The sequence below is a fragment of the Vanellus vanellus genome (assembly GCF_965231255.1).
Source record: "Vanellus vanellus genome assembly, contig: HAP1_SCAFFOLD_527, whole genome shotgun sequence".
NCBI lineage: Eukaryota > Metazoa > Chordata > Aves > Charadriiformes > Charadriidae > Vanellus > Vanellus vanellus.
This window is the reverse complement of record NW_028128606.1, coordinates 62,292-79,530: the sequence shown is the minus strand read 5'-3', so window position 1 is coordinate 79,530 and position 17,239 is coordinate 62,292. Positions and strand designations below refer to the sequence as shown.

The 17,239-nt window shown below is 46.1% G+C and overlaps 1 protein-coding gene across 1 annotated transcript in view; it reads right to left on the bottom strand.

Moving 5' to 3' along the window:
* Positions 1-17,239, bottom strand: part of LOC309684147 (cell adhesion molecule-related/down-regulated by oncogenes-like) — a 55,350-nt gene that overhangs the window by 26,679 nt on the left and 11,432 nt on the right. Inside the window, exons 2-8 of the mRNA XM_082500101.1 lie at positions 9,460-9,596; positions 6,955-7,227; positions 5,149-5,295; positions 4,689-4,832; positions 3,967-4,254; positions 2,830-3,099; positions 1,562-1,918 (exon numbers count right to left, since the gene is read on the bottom strand). Coding sequence (XP_082356227.1) covers positions 1,562-1,918; positions 2,830-3,099; positions 3,967-4,254; positions 4,689-4,832; positions 5,149-5,295; positions 6,955-7,227; positions 9,460-9,535 — 1,555 coding nt within the window. The 5' untranslated portion in view covers positions 9,536-9,596. The remainder of the gene's footprint in view (positions 1-1,561; positions 1,919-2,829; positions 3,100-3,966; positions 4,255-4,688; positions 4,833-5,148; positions 5,296-6,954; positions 7,228-9,459; positions 9,597-17,239) is intronic.

The following is a 17,239-nucleotide window of genomic DNA, read 5'->3' as shown; positions in this document are numbered from 1 at the left end:
GGAAAGCTACTGCCGTGCACACAAACACCACAACCGTCTAAAAAAACAAAAAACAAACAAAAAAAAGACTTAAAATAAGCGCCACGGGTATAGGATCTTTAGGCTATCGTTTTACATTCTGGTGGTTTCTCGCTATGACGGTGGCTCAAGTCGCCCTTGCCCGATTTTAAGACCATAGAATGAATCATGACGTGGAATAGATCCAGCAGGGGGAAGAAAAAAAATATAAAATATATATATATATTATTTTTTTTCAGCCAAATAAGCTCTCTTACTGCGTGCTTGCACAAGGCAAATCACAGGAAGAAGCTGCTGAGGCTGAGAGCTGCTGAAGTCGATCCTACTACCGAGGAAACACGGGGGAAATCACAGCTTAAGCCATTCAGGTGCTTCAGAAGCGTTACCTGGCACAAATTCTTCATTAAAACCTCCAAATGTTAGAACGGTTCCCAACCACGCTCAAAAAACCCCCAACAGCTCCCAGAAACTACTTAAGGACTTTTATATCAAAACCAAATGCCTCAAGCGCCCTCCGCGCCATAATCAGCCGCCAGTACAACGTATTAGAAACCGGTAAAAGTTAATAAACAGAACATTCAAACTCAACTTACTGCCACGAAATTCTCAGGCAAAGCAGTGGGATTCTTTTTTTTTTTTTCCTATTTGACACAGACTGAATTCTGGGATGATATTTAGTTTTCTGTTTCCGCTCAGCAAAGCCCAACAATAACTTATTGATAATGTGATGGGTTCACTTTCTTGAGGTTTCTCCTTTCTTTTTTTCCCCCCTCCAAGTGAACCTATAACCATCTTTTCAAATTATTTACGTAATTTTTTGCTCTAATCGGTGATAACAAAGAACCTTAAATATGGGGCCACTTATTGATAATGTGATGGGTTCACTTTCTTGAGGTTTCTTCTTTCTTTTTCCCCCCCCTCCAAGTGAACCTATAACCATCTTTTCAAATTATTTACGTGATTTTTGAGCTCTAATCGGTGATAACAAAGAACCTTAAATACGGGGCCACGTATTAAATTCCACTGCCCTTAAATCTCACTGATGTTCAGCTAAATTTCCTCAGGCAAGATGCTGGAAGAGCTGAGAAACTTAAAGACACTTCACGTAACTAAAATCGGTATCTTACTTCTTGCGAAGGGAACCCGGAGGGGACTTAAACCTTTTCTTAACGTCACATAATATTCCGATGTGAAGAAAGGAAGAAATCTCTCTTTTCCATCTCGCCTTTAGTGTAAGAACTGTCTTTTCCTCGTAGAGAAGTCAAGAAATAAAAACTATCCAAGGGTGGGTTGGTTTGGGTTTTTTTTTTTTTGTTTTTGTTTTTTAAATCCTATATAAGAACACTAATCCCGTGCAACACCCACAGCTGTTTCTCCTTTGCCTAAGGTGGAAGGGAGGAACTGCTCCAAGAAGACAGCTCCGGCTTCTCTGCCCTGTTTCCCCAGGGTACCCGTGCTACCTACCTGCCCTTAATTTCTTATTTTGAAGCATTTCTCACCTAAATCAAGGAGCCGACTCCGCGATTTTGCGCGCCGAGCTTACCAACTGTAAGGATGGCTGTTGCCACCGCGGAGCCGTGCTGGTTGATGGCTTCGCACGCGTATTCCCCGCCACGCTCAGGAGTCACGTTCCTAACGCGCAAGGAGCTCCAGCCCGCTTGAGACGGGGAGAAGGAGGCGGCGGGCTCGGCAACGGCGCTGCCCGGCCTTGCTCGAGGAGGTTTCCGCGGTTTTGAAGGAAGCACCTGGGAAAGGTGGCTGGCGATAAGTCCTCTGCTGTCGTACCAACGGATGACGGGAACGGGTAGGCCAGTGGCATTGCAAGTCAGCGTAACGTCCCCACCATCCATCACAGTGACGCTTGCTGGGGGAGAGACTATAACTGGCCTAGAGCCTTTGCCTAGGGGGGGGGGGGGAAAAAATCCAAAGAATTAATCTGACTAAGGAATACGATTCTTAATGCCACGATGAGTCAATACAATTAAAAAAAAAAAAAAAAATCACGCATGCTTCTTTTTAACCATTTTAACAGTTCTCTAGACAGCCTCTCAGCCGAGAGATAGAAAACTACGCTCAAACCGCACTTCAAATTTCCTAAATAAAGACGACTTGACTGTCAGCGAGGAGCACAGCGCAGGCAAGACTGGCTTAGTCCCCTCCACAGACGAGGGGGTCACAAAGTACCTGCTCAGCCAGCCTCTGCGCAGCTCACAGCAGCCTTAACCGGTGCAGAGAAGGGCAAAAGCTTCAACTACACGTGGCAGGGAGAGAACAGGACCAGTAACGGTCTTGCCAACACCCTTGTACTAGCAGAAATCGAGTTCTTTAGATATTAGGAAGTATCTTAAGACCGAAGAGTGATCAAAAAGACTATTGTAACTGTTAATTTGATACAGGGGAAAGCCTGCACTAACCCCAAATCCGATGATCGTTTTGTAAACTTGACGATACGGATCGGGCATAATTACTCGTCAGCCAATTCCGCTAAGATTTCATCCAGCACAATGGGACCCTGATTCTATTTAAGAATAAATCACATCAAATTCAATCATAAGCTGATTTCACTGCAGCTGGTAATCTAGGTTTTAAGTATCAAGTACCACCCCAGAAATACCTACATCTCTTCAAAATTCAACTGAAAGCAGCTTCTTTGTAAGATTTGCTACAAAGAACGGTCAGAAACAAATCAATATATAATACACCAAGGAAAAAAAAAAAAAAACAAACACCACCAAAAAAAACCCAAGAACAGAATAAAGCTTGAAGTACAAACGCTTAATTTGAGTTCTTGAGGGCTGCAAGTGCTCCTACCCGGCTGGACACGAAGTCTCCCCGTGGACTGCACAACTCCAACCCCGTTGTTCGCTACGCACTGGTACAAGCCAGAATCCTCTGGGGTGACACCGCGGATCCGCAGACGGTTTCCCGTCGGCAGATGCCGTGGAGAGAGACGGAGGGGGGCTGCGTTGTGGAGCCAGGTGAGGGTGGGAGCAGGGCTTCCCCGGACGTCGCACCAGAAATGCGCGGTCGCTCCAGCGGCCACGGTTTCATCTTGCAGTCCCTTGGAGATGGAGGCAGGTTCTATACAGGGAAATAAGTTTACATAAACCACCGTATGTTGATCCGAGCTTAAGTCCTGAAAAAAAAAGATACTGCGAGACGTTATGAAAACTTGTGACATACAAAGGCTAAGCGAGCACCGCACGATTCTAGTTCTACGCAGCCTAAAGCTGGTTTTCCCCCACACTTGCTTATTTTAATGGTCTCTCCTTTCTATTCCAAACAGGCACATGTTTGCATTAAGACTGTAAATAAGACACCTGTATTCTCAAAATAATTCTCTAGCGAAATCCCCAAAACAAACCCTGTATTGCGCGTCAACAACCCGTTTTCCGAGTTACTCTCCTGAATACATTTCAAAACCCAAAGAAAAACAGTCACAGAGGCAAAAACCTCAAACAGGAAAACCTGCTGCAAAAGAAAAGGGAGATTAGGCACGACTCGCAGCCGCGCAAAAGAGGCCAGATATATTTATTTTGCTTTTGGTTTTGTCCTCATCCAAACATATCGCCTCTCCTCGCCAGCTTTTTGCTTATATACAACCTCAAAAGAGAAACATCTGATCTCTGGCACATTATTGACGCTGTATCCCGTATACACTCGGCACTCCGCAGAAAAATAAATAGATCAGTTCTTCCTTGGGAGCTTGTTATCCTTTCCTGTTTAATTACTTCACAGTGCGAAGGATTTGAAGAGATAAATAGTTATGGATTTTAATGCAGGAGAGATGATGAAATACGGTCATTCTAAACACATCTTATTCTTTATTTTAACAGGCTTTAATAGGTTGAGGAAGGGTATTAGGCTATTTGTAATCAGACGCCAAACCCAGCGAGTACACAAGGAAAACGCTCGTTGCCCGGACGTGACAATTTCTTTATTTCTTACCAAGTACAGCAAGCGAATAGTTAACGTATTTCACTACTCCAGATTCGTTTCCCACCACGCAGGAGTAATTTCCAGAGTCCGATGTCTCGAGCCTGTCCGTCACCAGATGGGAGTGCAGCAGTTTCCACCTGCCTTTTCTCAGGGCGTCCCGGCCATCTTTGACCCAGCGGAGGGAGGCTGGAGGCGACCCGCTGACCACACACTCCAGCGTCAGAGGGCTGTGCCGGGGCACCGCCAGGCTCTGGGGTGCCAGGGGGTGAAGTATTTGGAAACCAGCTGAGGAAGAGCCTGGAGGAAAGGAGAGGAGGCTTATCACTAACCAGTCTTTCAAACAGCACTCTCCCATCCTGTCCTCCGGTCCCGAGGTTTGCCACGTCTTTCAAGCACGGCTACTACTTCTACTTGGGATTAAGCACGACGCTGTAACGCTCTCTTCCAGACGTCCTGCTCCGAAATCGGTTTGGCGACCGCAGCATGAGCGGTACGCTCTTCGCAAGGGCTCAGCGCTCTGTCCTCTTGGCATCTGGAAAGCAGCCATGCTGCTCCTCCGCAGTAAGGGGAAATAAGAACTGAACAGGCAAATAGCACAGGGCGGATTTTACCTGACGTGGTATTTGAGACCAGCGGGTATTTAGGCTGATATGCCCATGCTAAAAATCCTAGGGGTGTTATTTATTCGGTTTGAGACCTATTAATTCCAGAAAGCTGAACTGAATACTCACGAGTGACTATGAGCTTACGTCCGGCGAGTTCTATTCTGAGCTCCTGAGTAACCGGGTTGTACGCTGCACATTTGTAGGATCCTTTGTCTTCTAAAGATACATTCAAAATCTGCAGGTTTCCAGACGGAAGAATTAGGTAGTTGTCTAAACGAGCAGGGAGGAAAAAGAGGTTACATTTAACTTCGTTTCAAGAAAAGATTTCCTTTTCAGTATGTATATTTTTATTTAACTTGTCAGATATACCAACCTATCCTAAACGTCGGATCACAAAGAAATCATGCTGCCATGCAAAGGCTATTAATTTACAAAGGCAGGTTTAGATAAAGCAATTTGCATAGGAAGTTCTAGAAGTTTCCAGAGTTGGTTTTTTTCCTTCAAGTTTTAAGAAAGAAAAAAAAAATCCAGGCAAGCTTTTGTTGGACAACTTATATTGCTGACCTGCGGCGTAAAAACCCCTCACCTGTTGATTGTTCCAGCCATTTTCCCCGCACTTGAAAGCGAACCTGTGCTTTAGGGTTACTTTCCGGCACCTTGCATCCAAGGAAAGCCGTACCTCCTTCCTCCGCCGTGACGGCAGGTTTCCCCGAAGTATCAAAATTCGCCAGACCTAGAAGAGAATTGGCAAACGGTTAAGAGCGGCCACGGCTTGGGAAAGGGAGCAAGTCAGCTCAGCGTTTGGTTTAAAACGTAGCTGGTTTCAAGCTGATCGTCTTCTCCGGTGCAGCATTTGGACGTTCATACCAACCGGCGTTGTCTTTTGTAGTCCACAGCAGTTTAAACCCTCTTGTGTACGTATGTTCCCTTACTACGGAGAGGGTCAACTTTTAAATGGGAATAGTCAGGCGAGAACAAATAGCTCCTACGTCGCCTCAACCGCTCCAGGAAAAGCAAGCGGAGAGATGCGAAAGACTGCAGCGCTACTCCTGGGTTCTGAAGGCACCGCAGAAGACAACTTCACACTCGCAGCAAGAAGCCTGTCCGTAAGAAACACGAAGTTGTCTTTCTGTGGTTATGATTAACGCCAACACCGAGTACAGCAGCGCCTCCCACTCATCGCCCTGAGCGATGAGGCAAGCAGAAAGCCTCAAGAGCTAACAGCACCTTCTAACTCGCTGCTACGATCTCAAAAGGAGGAGAAAAGTGCGAAAGCTGCTCTTCGGCTCCCTCCACGCTCAAAGCGTCTTCCAGGTTGCGAAGTTTTTTGACGTTAGCCACCCTTACAGCTCTCTCGAGAGGGTCTTGCTATGGGTCAGTACTTTACCAAAACACACACTTCTCTCACTTTTAAGAAATTTTCCTCCCAGGGGGGATTTTGGACATGCTCCATAGATGAGGTACCCTTACAGAGAAATCACTCAAATCCTGCTCGACAAAGGCCCGATTCAGACAGCACCGTGATCCCAAGCAGGCAAACCATGCTCACGGAGGAATATTGCATTCCCATTCTCAGCACCGCATCATCCTTTCCACATGGAAAACACCGCCCTTCCTCTTCCAAAGTCCTTTAAGATCATATAATTTACAAATCGAGCACTAAGGCAGAGACTGATTAGAAGAACCTGCGCGACCGAGAGAAGGGAAACCGCCCCTAAAAAGGACAGAATGCTGTCCCCACCTGAGGAACACGTGGACAGTTTTGACCAAACGAAATGAAATAAGCGAAAAGGAAAATTCGCAGCTCCCCCTTATTTCCCAGGCAACGATTCCCGCTCATTTCTCCTCTTTTCTAACCAAATCTCAAGTACGCTTCTGCAATGGCAGGGCAGCTCACTTGCTGCTCCAAGATGGTCTTTGAAGAGAAGCTTTCGGGAACCTCGTACTTTCAGGTCAGTTCATCGAAATGAACGTTATTTCACCGAATAACATTTATATTTGCTTGAAAGGACTCTTGAGGTCTAGCCCAGCCTTCAGCTCAAAACGCGGCTATCGCCAACTATCAGCAATGCAGCTATCAACAATCAATCAGCCGCAGTTCGCTCTAGTTGAGTCTTTTTTTAAAAAAAGCCTCCGAGGACGGAGATCCACAAGCTCTCTGGAGGACCTGCTCCAGGGCTGCACCACCTGGCAGGTCTCAGATGACATAGGAAAAAAAAAAATAAATTGGTGAAAAGCGTATAATCGATCATATATTAAATACCGGCTGAGGAATAAAACCCATCTTGAAACTAGGTGCTTTCTAAAATTTAAAGATAAACAACCCATACAAACCCATTGAGGTCTGTATCACCTGCAGGGAACAAGGAATATAAAGAAAAAATTAACTTACTGCCCATCGATACCGTCGCAGGCCTGCTCAGAACGGCGCCCGCGCTGCTGTTCGCAACGCACTGATAGCGGCCAGACGTTGACAGGCTGAGCGAGACGATTGTCAAAGATCCCGACTGGATTTCCACTTCTCCCACCTTGCTGTCCAGAGGCTCCCCATTAAACTGCCATGAAAGGCGAGCTGTGGAGGGCTCGGCAGAGCAGCGGAGTCGTACGGACCCACCAGACTTCTGGACAGTAGACAAAGGCTCGGAAATAAAACGAGGAGTTAAATCTAAAAGGAAAAAAAAAAAAAACAACAACACAAATCAAAACTCATTATTTTCAGATAGCGAGCAGCATTTGGCACGAACACACGCGATAAGGTTAACGATGCACTGACTTGCCCAAAAAGACTGACCGTGATCTGTTTTATAGCGACGCGCTCTCCCAAAGCTCCTGCCACCGTTCGCACACCCGGCAAACTTCTTTCACCGGAAGGTTAAATATTGCTAAAAGACCGTTCGGATCAAACGCAGACAAATAAAGGGTCTCTACGCTCCAAGTTGCTAATGATACTCAAGCAGGTGCCACCGTTTCCTCTGCAAGAGGAACTCATGGCAGATTCCCCACTAACACCAAGATTCAAACCCCCGTTAAGAGGGTACCGGCGATTAAACGAAGGCCGGTTCAGCGTACAGGAAGGGCGAGGTACATCCCCAAGCGTGTACAAGGCAAAGGCTTGCTAGGGCCAGCGAAAACTGCGATCCCGCTGGATTTAGGTGGGGTGGAAGAGCAGCCATCACCTGGAGAGACGGGGCGCGGGAACACGCAGCTGTAGCTGATCTGTCCCATATGAAGAGGGTCCGGACGCGACTTGTAAAATTTTTAGAAATGGTAGCAGGCTGCCAGGTATTTCTGCAGAACCGTCTCCGAGTCTGCAGAACTAATTAAAAATAGCAGGATAAAAAAAAAAAAAAAAAAAAAGAAAAAAAGCTGGATGAATAGCAAAGGCTCTTGTTAATTCCAAATACATGGACTTCATCAGGACAAGAATGATGAATTGGGCATCTATTATCTTCACTGAGTAAAGATGAACAGAAACAGGAAAAGCTGCTAATAAATAAAAGGTTCAGTTCCACAAAACTTGGTTATGAGAATCCGTTTATTTGCCAGAAGAAAATTCCTGCTTGTTGGAGGAAATTTTTTTCCTATCCAGGCCAACGAAACACTGGGAATTATTTCAATTTGTTTTGTATGGAATTCTCCGCTAAAGATTTTGGACGAAGGGAGGAAGCAAGAGGCAATTAACACCAATAACTCCTATTTGGTTAGAAATAAGGAAGAAAAAAAAAATTACATTTAGAAATAGACACGGTGGCAGGGGAAAACAGTTTCTAGTTTGTAAATAAGCGACGGAATTCCAGCTAGCACAGGTCAAGAAGATATTAAATGACATCCAAATAAGAGACAGTTTTCTTGTAGGTGGGGCCCTCAGCTCATGCTTTTCTTCTAAAGTCAGTCCATCCAAGCTCTGCTTATGAGTTTCAGATGCAAAACTGCGCGTTTTGAACAGAACCATAAACTATCTGCATAAACATAAAATAAAAGTGGAAATTGAAGCGTGGCTTCACTTAACAAAAAAAGATGAAATCCATAAAAAAAAAAAAACAAAAAAAAACGGTATCCCAGCATTTCACGGGACTCCAGATGTCCATTTTTAGCTTTTAATTAGAAAACCGTTTTTCCTATTAGCTCAGTTTGGATTGCCAGGGATAAGCGCAAAGCGATGACCTTGTCAGTCTGCTCGCCACCAAGAGCTACGAAATTGCGCTGTTACTTTCCCCTTCGCCCCTGCCCTTGCTTATGACACCACCACTTTGTGCTCAGTGTAAAAGTCAGAATTGGTAGCAGTGACCCCGCAGCTGGAATTTATCTCCTACGACCGCTTGAAAAATAAAATTTATCCCATTTGCTTATAACGATTGGCTATGAAGTGCTAAAAGTAGTAAAAGCTTCTTTTTTGTGTGGTTACGTTAAGACAAGCTGACTACACAGAGCAGATGTGTCAATTAAAACCATCCCTCTTTTTTTTTTTTTTTTTTTTTAAGGCAAGAGCTGTTCCAACTGCAGCCACGCATCAACCTTCGCGTTTCAAAGATCCGATTCCCCTCTCCCCCTGCAAATTTCAAACCCCTCCCAGCCCCACGGGAACGCAAGATGCACTGTACGCAGCAAAATCCACGTCCAGCTGGGTCCACGGAGATCCCAAAGAACAAACCTATGTCACCAAGAGCCTCCCACGTTCAAGCGCTTGTTTTGAGCCAAGTTTTCAAAAGTAAAGACGCATATCCATCTTAAGATTGCGTTTCAGCACTCCATGCTTCCTTAAAGGCAGATTATCGATAACGCGCATTTAAGTCGGCCGTTTCAAAAACGCGCTCCGGGTTGTTCCTCCTTCAGAAGTACGGATTCAACCTCCAAAACCTGCGAGCGAGCGCTCCGGGCTCGGGCAGGAAGGCCTTACCTGAACTTGCGGCAGAGAGGAGACCCGCAGCAGCGACGCAGAGCAGTGCCTGTAAGCGGCCGGGATCTGGATGCATAGCGCCAGATTACAGAAGTCGAAAGCACCGAGCTCCAGACTAAGATGAGGCACCGAAACAGCTACAAAACAAACAGACAGATGTCTACTGTAAGTTTCAGGAGTTAAGTCTTTTAACTTTCTTACAACAAAGTGTTTGGGGTTTTAAAAAAAAAAAAAAAGAAAAAAAAAAAACAAAAACAAAGAAAAGAGAGGCGCAACCAGGAAACAGCCAATATTCTTCGCAATATAGAAACCATCTGTAAAAATGAGTTAGAAGTTGAACTTAACTGCGTTTCCAAGTACTATTCTTAATATAAGATTTTTTCCACAGCTGGGGTACGAGGCATGCGCGCCGAACCGCACTGCCTTGATAAATTAAGGCTACTTTCCAACCAGAGGAATTGAAGTCCAAAGTAAACAGCTTATCTGTTGGAGATAATATTGTTTGCAAACAATAATCATTTGACCATCTATCACCAGGCTGGGCTTGTTTTACAAGTTTTGACGAATCTACACGCCGCGACGCAGCCATCACTCATAACTGCGTTAAACCCGCCGACTGAGACATGTCATCTGCATCCTCCTTCCAGCGGGATTTACAGTCCAACGGTGGCAAACGTGTACCAAAAAGAAAAAAAAAAAAAAAAAAAGTTCACCAACATCAATCTCGTTCTCATTTACACTCCCAAACCAATACTGCTTTCTCATATGCACTTTTGGGGCATCCGTGACACGTGCTTTTACCTACACGGCTGCTTCTACAAGACGACAGCCCTTTCCTTGGCCATGTCACACCCGACAGTTCTGCTACGCGAGATCCCCCTTTCAGCACCAAAAAACACACACGCCCCCACAAAAGTGGCAACCCGCAAACGCCGTCACGAAAGCAGCGACTCAACTCGCACGAGGCGAGTCTCAGGAACGGCATTTCTGACGGTCTCCATCAAACGCTCTCTTTTCCGAGGAAAAAAAAAAAAAGATATTAAAATCGTTCATTTAAAATTTTGTTTGCCTCGCGTAATACAATGACGAATAAGATCTGAGTTCATTTAGCACAGTTACTTCATTTATCAGCCATACAAATTTCGCTGCTGATAACACTCAACATATATTTTAAACATCTCATCTATCAGATGCGTATATAAACACGTATGTAACGCGCACACAATAACTAGGAGCGTTACTGGCAGGGCACAGAAACAAGTGCAACGATCCACACGCTTGGTGGAGATAATTCCCAGTTTACCGAGCACTCGCGGGGCCATTTGCTTTCCAAGAAGCCGGATCCTGATATTAACAGCAAAATCATTCCCGTGGTTTATTTAAAAATAACAGTGTTTTGTCATCGGAACGCGGCTGTAAGATACACAGGCGAAATAAGCGTGAGGCAAAGACTCCGATAACAACGAAAGAATCGCGCTAGATTTTATAGAGCGGTAACGCTGCGGACCAGGCTGGTTCCCCAACGCGAGCCGGGGCCGTTTTGGTAAGACGCAGACGGCAGAAGAGACCGGCTGAAGCAGAAAGGGCTTTGGTTTATTTGAATTCTCGCTCGGTTCAAGGGCAGGAGAGCCGCTCCACCAGCGAGCGCAGAGGACAAAGTAAACACCCAGAGAACTTGTTAACATCAAACGCTTCGCTGAAGAGGGGGGGGGGGGGGGGTGGGGGGGCACGATGTTGCTTTTTGCCAAATCTTCCCTCCGCTATTTATTTATGAAAAGCAATGAAACGTATATTCCAGGTCAACTTTAACCCCAGCACATGGAGCTACCGGGTTATTTTGCAGCTGTCTTTTTCAAACAAGGCCAGCTCATTATCTTTAACTAAACTTTATCTTTGGAGATCTACTTTATCCAGTCTCCGATTTCCCTCTGTTTATCTTTCTCTTTACATGTTCCTAGCTGCCAGTGTCAACAGCTACTCCTCTTTTGACCTACCAGTTTGGCTTTCGTGGGCTTGCGGAGTGGCAAGATCAACTGTCAAGCAGCGAGTACACAAAGCAAGCCACAAATACCGAAGTTCTTTGACTGGAGAGAAAAAAAAAAAAAAAATATTCACTGTAATTGGAGTAGTATCGTTCAGCCAACACCACTCAGACATCCGAACAAGGTTTCTCTAACATCCCCTTTGGAAGGGAGGGCAGAAACCTCATATTCGCTGGTAAATACGGGAACGTCGGGGGAAGAGGAGATGCAACCTGCAATACCCAACCCCCAAAATATCGGCTTCGTTCTGTTTCTTCTGCAGATGGTGTCACGACAGAAGCCCTTCGCCAGGTACAGAGAAGAGGGCAAGAGCACAGCGCGTAGTCTTGGCACCTTTAGAAACGCAGTGGAGGAGCCTCGCTTCTTTAATATTGCATTAATACATAGTTGAGCGTTAAAAAAGCCTCAGGGACGGAAAAACCAAACTCTTCCCTTCTGCCATCGTTTCAGTAACCCCGAACTCCCATTTTGATAGTGCCAGTCATCGGGGACCTACTGGGGACAGAAAGGGGAGCACTTCGGTTAGCACCTGTGGCTCCATTTAATTGTCTCGAACTCCAAGATGAGCTCAGCCGGGAACAGCTCTGCCCGCTGTTCACTATTCCTCGCTTGGAAGAATGAGTCTCCATCGCCGGTGGGTCAAACAGTCAAAGTTATTTTGAAGTAAGAGGTGTCACAGAGAAAAGGGGCTATTTTCAAGCCTCGTAAAATAAAACACTAGTAACAGGAGTTACATACATGTGAGTAATATTCAAGGTTGAAGGGACGGACATGATTTTCACGGATCAAGTCCTTCCCACTTTCACTGGCAATTTCTCCAGACCGTCAGTGCCACAAACAAGAACGCCACAGCACGGCAAAGGCCCCTATTTTTCCTACGTCCACCAAGACATCTTCATCTAAAGTCATCTTCCGATTATTTTCATCCAGCACTTGACCTCCTCATCAGCTCTAAAGTAACCTGTTGCTCACGGATCAAGGGAAACGAGGAAGGTAACGGGCTTGTGTCAGGAGGAGGAGGCACCCTGACCATTTCAATGGACTCGGAAGCACACGGCACATGCAGGGGCATCCAGAAACACGTACGTGGAACTTTTGGAGATAATTATTAAGATGGAGTACATCCGAAGACGACATAATTCTGGTTGTGCATCTCATTCGTCACAGACCCCTTGCCAAACAGACACGTGCCCACCCATCAGCTCACAGTTTCAGCCCCGTGACTTTTGCGATGCAAAATAAATCATCAGAGCTGACTCCAAACGGAGGGGAAGGGTACGTTTTAATTAGTCCCTTTAGGAGCACCAGAGAGGTTTCCCAGTGCAGGAGCAGGGTTGTCCCCACACACCGGCTAGGTCCTGCAGGGAGGCCTGGTCACCATCACCTGGCTGTCGAGGGCTGAAGACCTCACCAGGATGGACGTGGGCCACCAGGATGGACGTGGGCCACCAGGATGGACGTGGGCCACCCCAGGCCAGGGAGCAGCCCTCAACACACGGACTCACCAAAACACCCTACTGGGCTGAGACGGGAAGACACAGGCACCAGACTGGCCCGGCAGGCTTCTCATCTCTGATCCAGACAGACTCGGCGCAGCAAGACAGCACAGCCCTGGCAGCGACCCTCTCCCCTCTTCCCAGAACTTCGCGTTTATCACTCTTTCTCCAGAAACCAGCAGTCTTCAACGTAAGGCTCCCTGTCCGGTTCAGTATAACTAACTTAACCTGCCACCTCCAAATTAACACACTCTTACCCATGCTTGCCCCCCAAAAAAGCTTTTACACTCCACAAGATGACAAAAACGCTGGCCTGCGTCCTTCAAAACACAGCTGAGAACCTGCCCTGCTTATTTACAGGACCACGAACTTCTCATCTCCACCCTCACAGCTGAGTGCAGAGTCACTACGAAAGAAGAGCATCGTCTTGATAGTTTTTCTTCCCTCTGGTTTAGATCCCTCAATCATCTTCCTGCCACCTCAGACCAGCAGCGAGGACCTCCCTTCCACCAGAGCTCTGTAGCGACCACCCCACGCGTCACTTTAACCGCAGCCGCGCTCCCACTCCATCACTCCCCTCTCCAAAACTCATCTGACCTTCAGCGAGCCCTTCCAGCCTGCCAAAGCTAAAGGAGGTAAAGGGTTTCTTTGCTAGCCAAACGCACCGGTCCCATAAACGCTGGAGAAAAGCGGGGAAGGAGGAGGAGGAGGAAGGAAATGGCACACTCGGGAACAGAGGGAGTTATTCAGGTTGCCCACTCCACCTCCAGGAGGTGACGGCCTTCTCCGAGAAGCCCTAGGAAAAAGTGACAGAGAGCTGCTGCTTCGGGGCAGCACCGCCCGCCAGCTGCAGACGTGACAACAGTTTCCACTTGGAGTAAAACAGCTTTGGGTATGAAAGATTTCATATTTTCATTAAACAGCAGCAACTCAAAAATCAATTAATCCAACCTCACTTCATGTGATCTAATACCTAAAGCACGGCAAGTACTGAAGTGATTTTTTTTTCCCCGCCCTCCCTAGGTCGTTTATTACAGAATTACCAAGGGGAAAAAAAAAAAAAAAAAAATCATTTTAACTTGCTCCCCAAGATTGTTTCCCGTCAGCACACCAAAAATCACAGATTCTCAAAGCACCTAAGTTTAGAGCAAAAGAAACCCCCAGAATTAACCAAAACACTGCACCTTTAGTGCGAGCGAGCCAGAGTCAGATCATTAAATCTCGCACCAAGACACCTTAAAAAAAAAAAAAAAAAAAAAAAAAAGAGGTATTGAAGCCTGTGGCATTCCAAGAGAAAGCAATCAGACATTCCTGCAGCTCGGCTCCTCAGTGATCTCCAAAGCCTTTGATCACCGACTGTCTTCATGCTGTCCTCCTGGGGTCTGGCAAAATGAGTGTAACAGCTGGCATATATACTTCATTAGCTTTTTGTGCCGGGGAGGAGCGGGTTAGCAGCCCGGCGGCAACTGACAGCCTGTCCCTCGGCTTTACGGACTAACCTCCCAGGGTTTATTCCCGCCTGGAAAAAGCCTTGGAGTAGTCCCCGGCCACTGACACCCGGGCGTTCGCCCGCACGCCGCATGGCTTGGCTGCTCCCGGAGCACCTCTCCTAAAAACGCGCCTGCTGTACCTTACGGGTGCGGATTTTTAACGCCAAGGGGTGGGTTTGCCATGGCTAAAAGGCAACCGAGGCTGCCGAAGCCTCGTTTTTATGACCGCTTAATGACCACTCAATCATTAACATCGAGCTTTAAAAAGCAAATGCAGCACCTACAGTGTTCATTACCCTCCCCCTCCCCCCTTTTCAGGGTCTCAATCGAGGCAGTCGAGCGTGCAAACCGATCCTGTCGCCAGCAAAAGCATTTCCTTTCACTGTGGTCAGCCAAAAAGCAGGGGAAGAAAATGGAAGTGACTTGGAGTTACGGCACCAAAAAGGCCAGACAAGCAAGGAAATAATCAACTCCACATGAGCCACTTCTAGCCCATCACAATGAAAAGGGCCCACGACTAACCCCAGGAAAGGTCAGCGGGACTATGGGGGTCAGAAGCTGAAAAAGGCAATAGCCAGCAGCTGCCAGCTGCAATAAGAATCAATGTGTTCCTAATTACGCTCCGAAGAGAGGGCTCGAGCGCCCAAAAAAAGTCCTACTGGAATCACAGCTTGCGTAGAGAAAGGGGAAAAAAAAAAAAAAAAAAAATAAAAAAAAAAAATTCGAGGGCTCCTGTTTTACTCTTCTCCACCTCGAGCACCGAAACGGCAGTTTCTGTGCCGCTAAATTACAGGAAGCCGAGCAATGGAGATAAGGAGCCAGATATTTACATAAGTGGGTTTTTTTTAAAAAAAAAAAAAAAATACCATAATTAGGCATTTGTATTAGAATTATGGCATCATGGAAGAGGGGATTTGGTGAGCGTAAGTAATAAAATTACGTACTTCAAAGGGATTTTGTGGGTGCTTTTCGAAAACAAACCACACTCCGCCTGGCAGTCCCGGTATTTTCTCGATCCTAAAAAATCTGAAAGGGAAAACCCCACAAAACCAGTTTGCTGACAGTGACCCTATAAACCAAGTGTGAAAGACATAAACAGGTCAGAACGCAATGAAACATACTCCAAGGCATCTACGGAAACAAACCAAATGGAAAGGCATTTAAAAATTACGAGAAAAAGCATCCTTTGATGTTACCTTCATATTTATTTATTACATTTTAAACAAATGAAAGTATACTTTCTAGATCCTTATCGTCGCAACGTAAAGGAGAGAAATTACAGTTGCGCAACCTTCGCAATCCTCGCCTTGCATTTCACTAACGCCTCCAAATTTCTGTCGGTACTCATGCCGAGCGTCCGAATCAATCCCTGCTAAACCAGAATCCAAGAGTTTCCTACGCGTATTCCCATTTCGTTATTCACTCGGTATTTTTAAAAATGCACGTTACCTAAAAAGAGTTCGCAGCAGCCTTGCAGGAACGTGCATGGAGCTTCGCGCTTGCTCCACATGATTTAACCCCCCTCTGTCAATCAATGACGAATCCTGAGGATGATTTGGGGGGCGGGGGGGCTAAAATATCTTATCGATTGGGCAGCGGTTTGTAATGGCTGCACTATTTTTGCCAAAATGAAGACTGACTGTTTGCTCAGGGCAGCAGATGACAGGAAAAACAAACAGCACTGAGCAAACGAGACGGTGACCGAGTTCCTACAAGGAGAGGGGACCTCGAGTCCCGATGGCCACCTATGGCTTTTTCCAAAGCTATAAACCACCCTCAATAACATCAGTAATTCACTCAAACTCTGTTACAGGTAACGTCCAGCGTCACAGGACAAAGGTGACGCAAGAAGACATTAAGCAACCGAGGGTGGGGGGGAGGTGGGGGAAGAGGTATTAGCCTAAAAACATGACCAAAAAGTTGGCTTGCCTCAAAGACGGAGCAGCAGATCTTTGGCCGAGTCGTTCATCGGATTTTTTCTATTTTGCTTTCAGGCCTGGAAAGCCTCATGGCTGGTATCAGCTGTTGGACTCTGATCAAAGTTTAGCTTTCCATTAATCCTCCGAGTTATATGTGAGGCTGATAGAGAATTTTTTTTTTTTTTTTTTTTTAGAAGACAGTTAAGATTACTCAGATACTTAATTTGCACTCCAATATTTCAAAAACACCTTGACTTTAAAACCTCGGTCTTGGCGTACATATGGTCTTGATAGAAGAACGCATGCTTTGGCATTGACTGAAGAAATGGATTTGGGAGCCGAGGGAAGAAAATTTAACGGTTTGTGTACTGCGTCTCTGCAACACGCAGCTGAAAACGCCCCCGAGTCACTCATCTGCTATCCTGGTCGGGGAGATCTGGGAGCTCCACCCGGCCACAGCACGGCACACAGCAGGGGAAAAAAAAAAAAAAAAAAAAAAAAATAAATCAGCACAGAAGCCACACTTTCTTACCCATAAACAGGCATAGCAATTAGGTTAATTTTATTATTAACTTCACAAAAAAAGCTGAGACAGTCCCCCTGCTGCCACGCTAATGAAGTGGGTATGGTTTCTGACTCTTCTAGCCTCGGGGGAAGAAGAGGCACAGCGCGTTAGCCTAACACACAGTTCTGCTGGGCTGCAATTATGCTTAAATGCCTAAATAAGGGCTTTTAGACCTCAAGGGATCTGAAGGTATCATTAGTCTAACAGTTCCATCAGAGGAACTGTAGACCAAATGCATCCAAAATTCTCACCCTTTGCTCTTCAAGGG